The sequence below is a fragment of the Pelobates fuscus genome, chromosome 8 (assembly GCF_036172605.1).
Source record: "Pelobates fuscus isolate aPelFus1 chromosome 8, aPelFus1.pri, whole genome shotgun sequence".
Taxonomy (NCBI): Eukaryota; Metazoa; Chordata; class Amphibia; order Anura; family Pelobatidae; genus Pelobates; species Pelobates fuscus.
The window spans coordinates 99,506,817-99,520,078 of NC_086324.1; the positions used below are offsets into that span (position 1 = coordinate 99,506,817).

A 13,262-nucleotide genomic window follows, 5' to 3' on the forward strand; every position below is an offset into this window, starting at 1 on the left:
GTAATACAATTTACCAGTTTGAAACACGAATATTTGAGTTCAGCGAAGTCTCCCGAGTAAAACAGTACCCCCTATGTACAGGTTTTATGGTGTCTTGGAGAGTTACAGGGTCAAATATAGTGCTTGCGAATTAAATTCTCTGCACTTTCTCCCTGTGTTGTCAGGCATGTCAATCAAATCAATTTCATGTGGGCGGTGGTGGGTTCTGCAGAAAACGCCTGGTGGGCCTCGATGGCCATGGACCAAGGCCAGCAGGGGAGATCATTTCATCTCCCATGCCAGTCCATGCAGAGCCAGCCTTGCTGTAAGCCCTCTCAAAGATCTCCCCTCACCGGCCCGCTGGCTCTTAGTTCCAGCAGAGGGAGTGAAGGGTCTCGGAGGCTCTGTGTTTCTCCCGCAAGCAGGCTGCTCGGAGCATTGCCGCGCATTACCGTGACAACGATCCGATACAGTGCTGTGCTCACAGGAGGACAGGAGAGTCAGCCTGCAGCCAGAGAAGCTGCAGGCTAAAGTGAACATGCCACTACTGGGCAACCAGGGCTTGCAGAATTATGTGACCCTCCCCGGTAAAAGGTATGAAGAAGGCAGGGGGAGACATTGAGATAGATTTTCACATCTCACCCATCTTCACACAGCATAGGTCCTATGCAAAACACACACACACTGCCACCCACACACACAGAGCATAAACCCTATGCACCCTTCAAACACACACACACAACCCCCCCTACACACAGCATAGACACTATGCACCCCTCACACACACACACACACTACAATCATCACACACATACTGCCCCCCTCAAAAACATTGCCCCGCGTGCGCGCGCACACACACACACACACACAGCACCCTTCACACACACTGCTCCCTTCAGACACACACTCCCCCACACTGCCCCCTCACCCTTCACACTCACACACACACACACACATCACCTCTAACACACACACACTTCACCCCCCCCACAGTGCACCCCTCAGAAACACACAGCCACCCTCACACACACACACAGCACCCTTAACACACACAGCACAGACCATATGCACCCCACGCACGCACCCACCCCACATACTGCCCCCCCACATACACACTACCCCATACTGCCCCCCCTCACAACACACTCTGCCTCCCCACACACATACACACACAATGCACCCCCCTAAAACACACAAATACACATTACACCCTTCACACAAACACACACTACACCCCTCCGACACACACACAGAAAAAAGTAGAATAGAAAATAGGGGGGAAAAAAAGGAAAAAAAAAACTTTTAAAAACCCTCCTTTCTTTAAAAAACAAACAAACAAAAAAAACACTTGTGATATAAAATTAGTTACTGTGGCACTGGTGGGCGGTAAGGAAATGTTACCATCAACAACGATACAAAGGTGGGCGGTAGGTATTAAAAGGTTGACTATACCTGATCTACTCTGTTTCAAGACAAAGCTACTATTGGCTGTTTCACAGCCATGAGTAGGTGGGGTCATTGTATAATTGTATACATTGTTGTTACTCAGAAATGGCACTGTTTTCATTTGTAAAGTTGAAAGAGCAGCAACTACGCCCTAAAAATAACCTTATTTAAAAACTAAAAAGCATCAAGCACCATAATTATAGCATCCTGTAGTAGTCATGGTTCCAGGAGTGCCCTGATTCACCTCCCAATGTAAGTAGTCAAACTATTTTGCTAATAGTGTGACTTCTTAAATGGGATCAACAGGGCCCTGCTTCCTGCCTCCCAGCTGAAAGCTCTCTGCCTGAGCCATGTCCAGAGGTGTAGGTCCTGCACAGCATAATAGCTTCTGGAAGCTCCTAGCAGGAGCTTCTGAATTTCCATTCGGAAAGAGGACGCTACACCTAGCAAACCCTGGCACTGCAACTACTATAGCATAATTCCCTGATCAATTAAGGCAGCATTTACTTATGGGTTAGCTCCTCCCCTCACAGCAGCAAGGACAGGGAATAGAACTCTGAAACTGGTATAAATAGATCCTCCCCTTCCTATCAGGCAGTCGTGTTTCCTGTCCTTCACAGTAGTCTGCTTATACAGGCCTAGAATTTTATTTTATGCTCACCAGGCAATATTTTTGTAGCCCTGCCAGGGTTCAGCCTCTAAGCCCTGAAGACCCAGCAATGCACTATTGTAAAAGTGGCTAGCCTAGGTAACCCCTTTAGTGACCGGGGTTTGGAACCAACCTCTCCCTCAGGGGATGAAAATGGTCCACTGCATGCCAGGGTTCAGCCTCTTATTCCCGAAGACCCAGCAAACAGCACAGTTGTAAGAGTTGCCAACCTCGGTACCTCCTTAACCCCTTAAGGACCAAACTTCTGGAATAAAAGGGAATCATGACATGTCACACATGTCATGTGTCCTTAAGGGGTTAAGCAACCAGGGATCTGACCCATCTCTCCCTGAGGTGATGGTAACGCCATGGTAACGCGTGGCAACGCTCCACACAGCTTGCTCGCGGGAGGACAGGGGAGCTGCTTCAAAGATCCCTCCCCTGCCTCCCGAACCGGAAGCAGAGTAGGCGCCTGCCGTTTCGGGCAGGCAGGTGCTTACTCTGCATTAATGGCGAACCTATGGCCGTGTGCCCACAGAAAGGGCCGGGCATGCCACGTGTGGCACGTGTGCCTAGGTTCGCCATCACTGATCTAGATCATTAGGCATGCTCAAGAAGACAGGCCTGTGAATTAGTCTTCAAATGCTGCTAGCACCCAGCGGTTGTGAGTTCTCCACTTCCTCTGGTGCCATGTAGCAGCCTCCATCTTGGCTCTTGGAGAGCTAGACCTGGTCTATAAACTGAATTACACCAATTCACTATACCCATCAGTCTCAGCCAGCCATCTGTGCACTAGAGAGCTTGATCAGAATATCCACTCATAGAAGCTTACTGTTAAGTAGACATGCCCCTACTCATGGCATAGCGAGTAGGCACAGAAGAGAGATTTTAACCTCCCTTATGCTAATATGGGGCTCATATATACCCGCACAGAATGAGGGTGGGCAGGGAGGGATTTAAGAAGTGCCAGGGAGCAGCCATATAGATCCAGACAAGGAATAAAGAAGTTTAAAAAAAAGTGAAACAGGGGTCTTCGGGGCATCTGGGGGTGACAGGGGGAACAATCAAATATATAAGAGATGGGAGGGGGTACAAAAACGGATGCGGCCATAACAGTGCAGCTTTAAAGTACCAATGCTCACTGACAGACAGGCGCAGGGACACACACATTCTCCCATGAACTCACAAACAATTAATTTATGTCCACCCAGCCTCCCTACCTTTGGGAGAGCTGGAGTGGATCTTTTCCCTGGTGTCCAGTGGAGCTGCTATAAATCTGTAATGTACAAGCTCTTCTTGCTCAGCTCCCTTGTGCACGGTTTAGTGATTCCGGGTCAGAGTGACATCATATGCAAGCTCCTGACATCACAGCAGAAAGATTACCGTGCCCTCGCTACTGCCTCCATTCCACACAGTAGCCCACCTGGGAGGGGCCCCCATGACAGGCGGAACACAGAGGGGCCTGGATGCACTCGCAACCTCAGCTACCCTTGTTGATCCACCACTGGACAAGCAGGCATTAGTGCAGTGTTGAACGGGCTGACAAACACCCAGGTGCCAGGACAAAATTCCCAGTTGCCATGGCGACCTGGCATTTGTCGAGCCATGGTGTAATATATGCACTGCAATGTAATGTGTATAGTGTAATTTATTGTAATAGCAGTATTCTGTATTTTATTGTAAGGTCAGAATTATGTACTGTAATCTGACATAGTTAAAAACATGCAACACACACAGTGTTTTATGTTTTAATGTTAGACTAGTTCTTTATATTGTGCTATTCTATTAATGTTATTATTCAGGTTTTGTCCATTCCATGGCACTGAAGAACAGTATTTGGGGATTTAGGATACTCACAGGGTTGACTATGGTGTTTATTCATCAAAAACCGAAGTTCTTATCCTTATCTCCTGTTCTGTTAATTGAACTTTAATCACACACAGGATGAGGATGCTGCTGCAGACTTTAGCAGGCCATTAACACAACAGGAGATGAGATTAAAGGACCACTATAGTGCCAGGAAAACATACTAGTTTTCCTGGCCTTATAGTGCCCTGAGGGTGCCCCCACCCTCAGGGACCCCCTCCGGGCACTGGGGAGAGTAAAGGGTTAAAACTTACCTTTATTCCAGCACCGGGCGGGGAGCTCTCCTCCTCCTCTCCGCCTCCAATCCTCCCTTTCGGCTGAATGCGCATGCGCGGCAAGAGCTGCGCACTCATTCAGCCGGTCGCATAGGAAAGCATTTACAATGCTTTCCTATGGACGCTTGCGTGCTCTCACTGTGATTTTCACAGTGAGAATCACGCAAGCGCCTCTAGCGGCTGTCAGTGAGACAGCCACTACAGGATTTGGAGGCTGGATTAACCCTAATATAAACATAGCAGTTTCTCTGAAACTGCTATGTTTATAAAAAAAAAAGGGGGGGGGGGTTAATCCTAGAGGGACCTGGCACCCAGACCACTTCATTAAGCTGAAGTGGTCTGGGTACCGGCCTCACAGGGGCTGGATTCCGCCGGGGTGGCCCGGACAGCCATGAGGAATGACTTGCCTTGGGGCCCTGGACTCGGCAGTGTGGGGCGCCTGCTAACGGCCCGGCTCTACACCCACGACTTGGCCTAGAAACACCAACGCACCGAGACTGACAGCCTTGCCCCCCCCCCAGGGACTACCTCGAGTGACAGCCTACCTATGCAGCGAATGGCTGACTGACCCGGAGCAGCTACCACTCCACTGGGTATGTACTTGTCCCCCTACCTCGGGCCCCTACTGTTTTGGAACTGGCTAGAATTGCAGGACACTAAGACGGTGGGGAGCCACACAACTGGGGCGGGGGCTTTGGAGGGAACATGGGTCACCCGGGGAAGCTTAGGGAGGGGTGGTACCGCCTGTGTCGTACATGACTCAGGCTCAATACCAGCTGGAGCCCCCTTTTGAGTGGTTGGGATAAGAGATCAGCCCCAGTGGACAGCAATGGCCGGTGGCTCGGGGCGATCCCCATGTTAACTCCCAGATAATCCCTTCCACATCTGGAGGAACCTCGCCCCAAACCTTGCCTAATCCCATGAGGGTTGGCGTGCTCGCAGGCAATATAGCCCAACTCATGGCCTGATGGAAGCCGGGGGAGTGGGAGGGATGTGGCCCCTGGGGAGGGGGGAGAAGGGGAAGTTGAATGTTGTGGACTGCCATGTACTGCTTTAATGTTAATACTGTTTATGATGTTTATAAGTTTCACGCCACATTTGGCCGCACACACACCTACACAAGAGGGCAAGATACTCATCAACTCCCACAGGTTGGGGGAGGGTGGGCCGGAGCGGGAGCCCGGGGTGGTACCTGGTCCTTGCGGGACACAGATTAAAAGGAATCCATGTTGGGGGGCGGAACCTAACTCAAGCGGAATAGACGTGCATGCCGAGAGCTCCTGAGTCCGGAGCCAAGATTCTGGGTATATCACGCGACCACTTCACGCAATGATGGTGATAAGGGCACTGCAAGGCACCCGGGGATACCCAATACTTGGGGCTCCGGCGCTAGGCGGACCAAATCGTGGCCAGCGGCCTGTGCGGGTGGGAGCCGAGGTGGGGGTTATCCCGGTCCGTGAAGACGCCCCTGTGAACCCAGCAAAACCTTTACGCCACGCGGGAATGAGAAAATCCAAGATGGCGGCGGCACTGAGAGCTGCAATGCGAGGCCTGACACTGCCACAGCTTATCCCAGAAGGCCCTACAACCAAGGTAACAGACACCCTGAGAGCCACACTCGACTGCTTCTGGGCCACACTGCTCAACCGAGCAAGACTAGCAGCGGTCACACAGACACTAGACAAGGGAGACCAAGCACGCAACAAGGTACGGCCTGGGAAGCCACCCACGAGCCGACAGATGCCCCGCACTACCCCAACCTCACTAAAGCGGCGAACACTACGGAAACGACACTACCGACTAAGACAGCAAGTCGCGGTCAGACGTCCTGCCCAACGCTGCCATAAAACACTGCAACCCACCATACCACCGCCAGATCCAGGCAACTTGGTGAAACCAACGAGGCAACATCTCAGCCGTCCCACAAGCCAACCAGAGCTGGACATTTACTCACCTAGTAACGTGGACTGGCAAGCTAACACCAGGCTAGACAGACCGGCAAACCCAGAGGGCATAGGCTGAGAGGAAAAAGACCAAGGGATGTGTGGAGCTAGGACCATTAAAAAAACATTGTCCCTTCCAAATCAAGAGGCTCTCTCATACTTAAGAGTCAAGAATTATTTGAAGAAGAATACAATCTTAAACAATAGGGAAACATACAATGCGTTAAAAATAATATTTAATAGGAAGGATTCAAATAATCTTTTTGCTAAATGTACAAACTTACTAGATAATAAAAAAACAACTTCCCAACAGCAATAAAAAGTTGGGAAAAGCCCTGAATTGCCCCATAGATTTAGAAGAATGGTATGAAGCAATTATCAAAACAAATAAATATGTGCACAGCCTTTTTTTAATTGAAACATTTTACAAAGTGATCAATAAATGGTATTTGGTACCTTCAAAAATGTCCAGAATTTTACAGGATAATAACGACTTACGTTGGAGATGTGGAGAATCGAGAGGGGATTATCTCCACATATGGTGGAGTTGTAAAAAAGTAATCCCCATATGGCTTATGGCTAAATCTTTACTGTGCAGTTTAAATGATATAAAAATAAAAGTTAAACCAGACATTGTGTTGCTGCACTTAAGATGGCCTCTTCTTAGAAAAATGAAACAATTACTGACAACACACTGTCTGGTAGCGGCAAAGATTATTATTGCCAGGAATTGGAAAAAGACACAGCCGTTCAATAAGCTACAGCTCATTCAACAACTAAAATACCAGATTCAAATGGAAAATCAATGTAAGGAGTATGATAAATGGGTAAATTGGTTAAAAAAAATTGGAGCAACAAGAGAGGGAATTGATAATAGACAAGTAATAAGCCCTAGAGTAACAAGGATGAAAGACATTATTTCCCACAAAAGCAATAAAGATGACTGACATAGCTGGAAGATATGTGTGAATGGTGGTATGAATGAGGTTATTTTCTCTTTTTTTCTATTTTTTTTGTATTTGAAGATTTGTTGGGCTTTCTCTCCTCCCACTTTTTCTCTTTAGTAAAGTTGATATTCTTTAAGGAATATTAATAGAAAAGGGAATAAAAGAGGTTATAAAGTTTAATAAAGTATTGTAGTTCGGAATGAGCCAACAAATATTTATAAGTATTCAAAACTATTAATAGGCGGGTATGGTCTGAAATATATATATAAAAAAAAAAAAAAAAAAAACACCAGCTCATGGGACATGGTTATGCTTTGCAGAACAGGTCCAGGATTTCCACATTCAGGGAGTAGACGGCCCAAATGTTATGTTTTATTTTATCTTGTCTATTTGTTTATAGTTAGCCATGCAGCATGACCTCTTAAGCACCTTCCACTTCTCATTGTAAACTACACAGGTGCCCATGCCCTCTCTCAGCAGACGTAACCTGCGATTAGCAGCCGGCCACTAAACGCCTCACCTCTACTTAAACATGGGTACTGTAACCGACAGCACAGATACAGCGCAACACCCTAGATGCCAGTGAAGCCTTACAATGTATAAAATGTAGAAATTATACTTCCTGGGCAGGTTCGGACCCCTGCTTCAACACACATGGGCAGATGCCCAGCCCTTAGACACGATAGACTCACTATCCCAGCTATCACCATGTTGCCAGCGCACTAAGAACACATACCCTACCAATAGGGGGTAATGGCCGAGCAGACCCACATGAGCCCTTTACTGTACCGCGAGGCGGGTAGACATGATGCGGGGCTGTCTGGATGACCCCACGACTGAGGCAGAGTTAGAAAGACTAGCCACACCAATGTCCTGGGACGCCATTTAATATATACTCACTCACAGTCATAGCCGCAGGCAGCTACAGGGCCTTCACTCATATGGAAGCATAGACACACGGAATAGTAACCTTAAGCTACTGTTACTAAACGACAAAGCAATCCAATATGACAAATGTAGATAACCAGCTTGTACTTAGCTTGCACTATTAACCTATAAAAATTGTGCGTTTTCTAAGAATGCTATACAACTGTTCACGAATATATGTGTTTTCAAATTGTTAGCGACTACTGTTGTGGCATTGTTGATATGCGAATGTTCTCATGCACAGCAAAAAATTAATTAAAAAAAGAATAATAAATGAAAGGAATCCATGTTTAAAATGGAATGAGGCAAAAATGTTAAACTAATTTGCACATGCCCGCCCAGAATCCTTTGCGGTTGTAACATCACTGCAGATTTGGGATTTTTGTGGGAAAAGCAAGTCTTATGGCTTGACTGGTGTGCAGATTTTTGTTTAACATTGTATTAAATATATATATATTTATGTATTAGTTTTACCGACTGGTTGTATCACAATGCTAATATCCTTCCAACAAGGGAGTTACTGAAGGCATTTTCTTGCTTTTGGTTGCGACTGTTTTCCCCATTTTGGGAAGCACCCTTAGCCACTACCCCCACAATCCATCCATGTGTACTAGATTGATGGCTCGCGCTCACATAGGGTGAGTGACTACACTTTATTGTTTCTGTCTATTTCCTATCCTTCCCCGTCCTCCCTAATTATATCCCCCCTATAACCCACAAACCACAGATCCAGACAAATCACTGTGATGCCCAGTTCGACTAGCTACTCCATAAACCCGACACTTTATGAAAATAGTAACTTATAATGCTAAGGGGTTAAACTCCCCAGGCAAGAAAAGGTTACTTTTCCAAGATATTAGATCACAGGGATTGGACGTGGTCTGTGTCCAAGAAACGCATTTCAATAAAAACTCTGTTGGATAACAAGACTAAAGTCGTATCCGTTTTTAAACATAAAATTTTTTTCTTTGCAGAGGCAGTTTGTAGACCCTGAAGGCAGGCTTATCATACTATTGGGTTTGTTCAATTCACCTTGGTGTCAGCCTATTTCCCGAATGCAGACTCACATGCATTCCTCCATTCCCTGTTGGGTAGGTGAGGAAGTTCTGTCAGGGAGGGTTACTCCTCTGCGGAAACTTCAACTTTATACAATCTCTGGAACTGGACACCACTGCTAACCCCGCAAAAAACAGAAAGAAGCATATGTTAGCCACTTGTAAGAAATAAAACAAACTACTGTGCCAATATAACTTGTATGATGCTTGGAGAGTTCTCCATCCATCAGAGCAAGAATATACCTTTCACTCGAAAGTACACAACACTTACACATGTATTGATACCTTTTTTCTTAACAGAGTGGCCCTAGCACAATAGACTGCTTGCGACGTAGGAGTTCTCTTGGTCTGACCGTAGCCCTTAGACCCTAAAACTAAGCGACTATGCAATTTTGAGGGAAAGGGTCCTGGCGACTGAATGAGTCCCTACTCCACGACAAGCAATTTGTTGCAGACATTAGTAAAGCACTTACATACTATTTCACGCTTAACTCAGGAAAGGACACCTTGCATGGCTCATAAAGCCGTAATTAGTGGTTTATTCACAAGACGCTCCTCATATCTTAAGAAAACACATCAGTCCTCCCTCTTAGAATGTTATAAACAAATAGCCCACACCTTCAACCTGAAAAAAGTCTAACCCGACCCAAGACCTGGCGGGAAAATGATCTGCACTGCACAAGCGGCTAGCAGAGCTCAACACGGAACAAAAAGTATTTCCTTCACAAACTAGAGGCATGCTCCTACCACACAGACGGGAACGCTAATAAAACACTGGCCAATAGATTACGAGCCAAAATGTCCTCTTCCTGAGTAGCACATATAACGGAGGATACACACTATTCTTATATGCAACTGAGATCATTGGTTTCTCACCATTTAAAGCCCACCTGAACACAGGGAGACCGCTCCACTATGCCTCCTCACACCAACACCCTGGGAGGCGATCTGTATGAAGGGCAAGTTGCCGCTACAATCTAAGCCTATCTCCATGTGTTACACTATGTTGCTTAACTACACCCCCTTTCCTGAATCCGAAATTGCCCTCCAGTGGGAAACGGACATTCAGAGAAAAATCACCCTGAAAACTTAGGACCGCATCATAACCAGCCCGACAGGCTATATCAAATCCTCCCCACAACTGGAGCAATACTATAAACTGCTCTATAAGTGGTACATGGTACCAGCCAGGTTACAGAAAATATTCCCACTCACATCCTCAAAATGCTGGAGATGCGGGCTTGAAAAGGGAAATGTCCTTCATATCTTGTGGAGCTGTACAACACTCCAACCATATTGAAAGTCCATACAGGACACACTATTGAAACTCATGGGATGTACCATTCCTCTCCAGCCACTTACGTACCTATTAACAGACCTACCAGAAAAACTCCCCCGTAAGATCAGGAAAGTGGCACTACATGTACTAATAACGGCTCAACAAATGATAGCGAGAGCATGGAAAACGCCCTTCCCCCCCAAAACTAGCTGATGTGATCGCTGAGATCGATACACAGCGCCTCTACGAATCCAAATTCACTTCCATTTTCCCCCCTACACGTTGCTCCACAGAGGCTTGGATGTTGTGGGACACGTGGAGATTGGCACAGCTTTGATATTTGTAACCTGTGGTAGAGATGGGAACATATGGGAAATAATGGTAATGTTCTGTAACATACAGGAATGTTTGGTAAATAACAGTAATGTTTGTAACCTATGGTACTGCTCCACAAATGTACAGGAGATTGCTTTATCAATGAATAGGCATAATGCCAAATGTGATTCTGTTCACTGTGTATAACATTACATGCTGGTGTGCACCAACCTCCCCCTCCCTGTACTTCCCTCTTTTCTTTTCTGTACCCCCCACCTAAATTTTGAAGTCTCATTAAAATTTCAAATGGGGAAAAAAAAATTATTCTATACAGCAGAACTCTAAATTACAACTCACCCACTGGACGAGTAGGTCTATGTTCTGGGAATTTTCCCTGAACATAGATTAGATGGATTTCCTACTCTGGTGCGTATGTCTATGTGCGGGTATATTTCCCCGAACATAGACAAGTGCACCAGAGCAGGGAATCCATCAAATCTATGTTCCGGGAAATGCAAAACCAACATTCTATAAGCAAGCCTTGTTGTATGCCAATGCACTGAAAGCACAGGCTGTTCAGTACAGAATTAACACAAATCAAGTGTACAGGGGAGCAAGCTGGCTGCAAAATAAACTATTTATATTGCAGCCATGTGCTGAACCCCAGAGTCAGATACCCAATTAACAACCCAAAAAAATAAGGATGTGTCAATCTATGGGTCCCACAGTTCAGTGGCGGAACAGTTCCGACACACATACTAAATGTAGTAAAAATGTTAGCAACCCTCCGGTTTCCTACATTTCCCCCTGGGGTCCAGACTGCTGGCTGAGGCTGTTGGGAGTCAGAGGCTCTTCCAGCTGCGCTCCCCTACTCTCTGCCTCTTCCACACGGATCAGTGTTACTGGGAGGAAGTAACTGATGTTCACTTACTCCCAGTGCTGCCATCATTAAAGGGGCCTGGTTGCGCTGTTAAAGGGCTGCAGTGCTGACTGTGCCCCTTAATACACATTGCCATCAGGTGGCCCTAAGTGCACCCTATAGCCCCCTTCACTGTGCAGACCCCAGAGGGAACTTCCCTTTACAACTACAAATAGTTTACCCACTTTAGATTGTATTTATGAACATCTGTGAAATCTGTTATTTATAGCATAGTTAAGAAAAAAAGACTTGCATCCAAAAAACATCTCTTTGAAGCTCTTCTTAATTTTGCAACAAATTAAGGGGGGAAATCCTACTCAACCCCAAAATGGAAATCAGAAATCTCCTGGAATCAAGCAGCTGTTAACCCATGTATTAAATATTATATCCTTAAATATTACGCTTTTGCAAGAATTCATTCAGTCGCCATTTATAAATCTATACAGGTTCTGATAAAACCACAGGTAGATAATTCCACATCTTTATTGTTTTTACTGTAATGAACCCTTTCCTTTGACGTAACTAAATTTACTTTCTTAACGGGTGACCCTGTATCCTATTTATAGTCCTAAAATGTACCTTCACAAAACAGTTACACAGATGACTCACCGTTTCGGTGACAAGCTGTGCTATTAGGTTAGCATCTATGTCCAGGCACTCTTGTTCAGGGAGGTCTTCTAAATGTGGCTCTGGAATTTCCTGGATTGCTCTTGTCTGCTCGTGTACCATAACATTTTCTTGGCTTCCACTTAGAGACTCTAGTGGTTGAGCCATCGTAGGAGAGGATGAGCTTGGTATGCCATCCTCAAATGGCTCATTCCTCGGAAAAGCAGGCCCAGGTTGGTCATACTGATCCACTCCTTTTAATGCTACAGGGTATTTTTGCAGAGGTGCATGGTCATTATGTAAAAGTCTTTCATGGACAGGTGGGTGAAAAAAGGGCTGATCTAAAGGGTTGTTTCTTTGTAAGGCCAAGTCAGCATCAATCAATAAAACACCTGCCTCCAGTTCTCTTTTAACCTCTGGCCTGTTACAAACCAGTTCTTTTCTAACAGCAGAATGGGACACATCAGTGGCAGTAACAGTACTTGATCTTTCTAGGTCCTTGTGTGGATCAAGTCTTGTTAGTTCATCAGCATCCTTCATGTGTCCTGCAACAGCATTCACACTTCTCCAGCCAAGCTGATTGCCCAGATTTCTCCTGCACGTTGGACGATTGCTTACACCAGGCCTAGGTTCCCCATTGCCCGGTGGACAATCTGTGCCATGCCAAGATGCTGCTGGCCTAATTATATTGGGACGCAAAAGTTTCTGATGACTTCTGTCCTCCTGAAAGAAACATTTAATTTTATTGCTACAAAACTCAGTATATTTAATTCAATGCAAAATACACAGATATTATTATAATAATAATACAAATTACTACAATGGATTTTTCATAGACTTCTAGATTACAGAAATATAATCCCACTAGTGAATCCGTTAATGCGCACTGCTTAGCTTTTTTTCCTTGTTTTAAGAGAACATTCCAATAACATTCAGTTGGAAAAATTATATTTCAAATTCTTCAAAAAGTGCACCAAAGGAAGATTGTGGATAGAGTACCTGGCTAAAGTTTGCATATACATTTGTTTCTCCAATAACACTCATATATACAGACAG

The 13,262-nt window shown here is 45.6% G+C and overlaps 1 protein-coding gene across 3 annotated transcripts in view; it reads right to left on the reverse strand.

Annotated features, from left to right (window-relative positions):
- The window catches only part of RNF216 (ring finger protein 216), a 288,938-nt gene that overhangs the window by 157,967 nt on the left and 117,709 nt on the right, over positions 1-13,262 (reverse strand). For 2 of the 3 annotated variants that reach the window (XM_063430187.1, XM_063430188.1), the window contains exon 4: positions 12,210-12,929. The exons of the other annotated variant lie outside the window; for it this stretch is intronic. In XM_063430187.1, the coding sequence (XP_063286257.1) occupies positions 12,210-12,929 (720 nt within the window). The remainder of the gene's footprint in view (positions 1-12,209; positions 12,930-13,262) is intronic. 3 annotated transcript variants of the gene reach the window in all.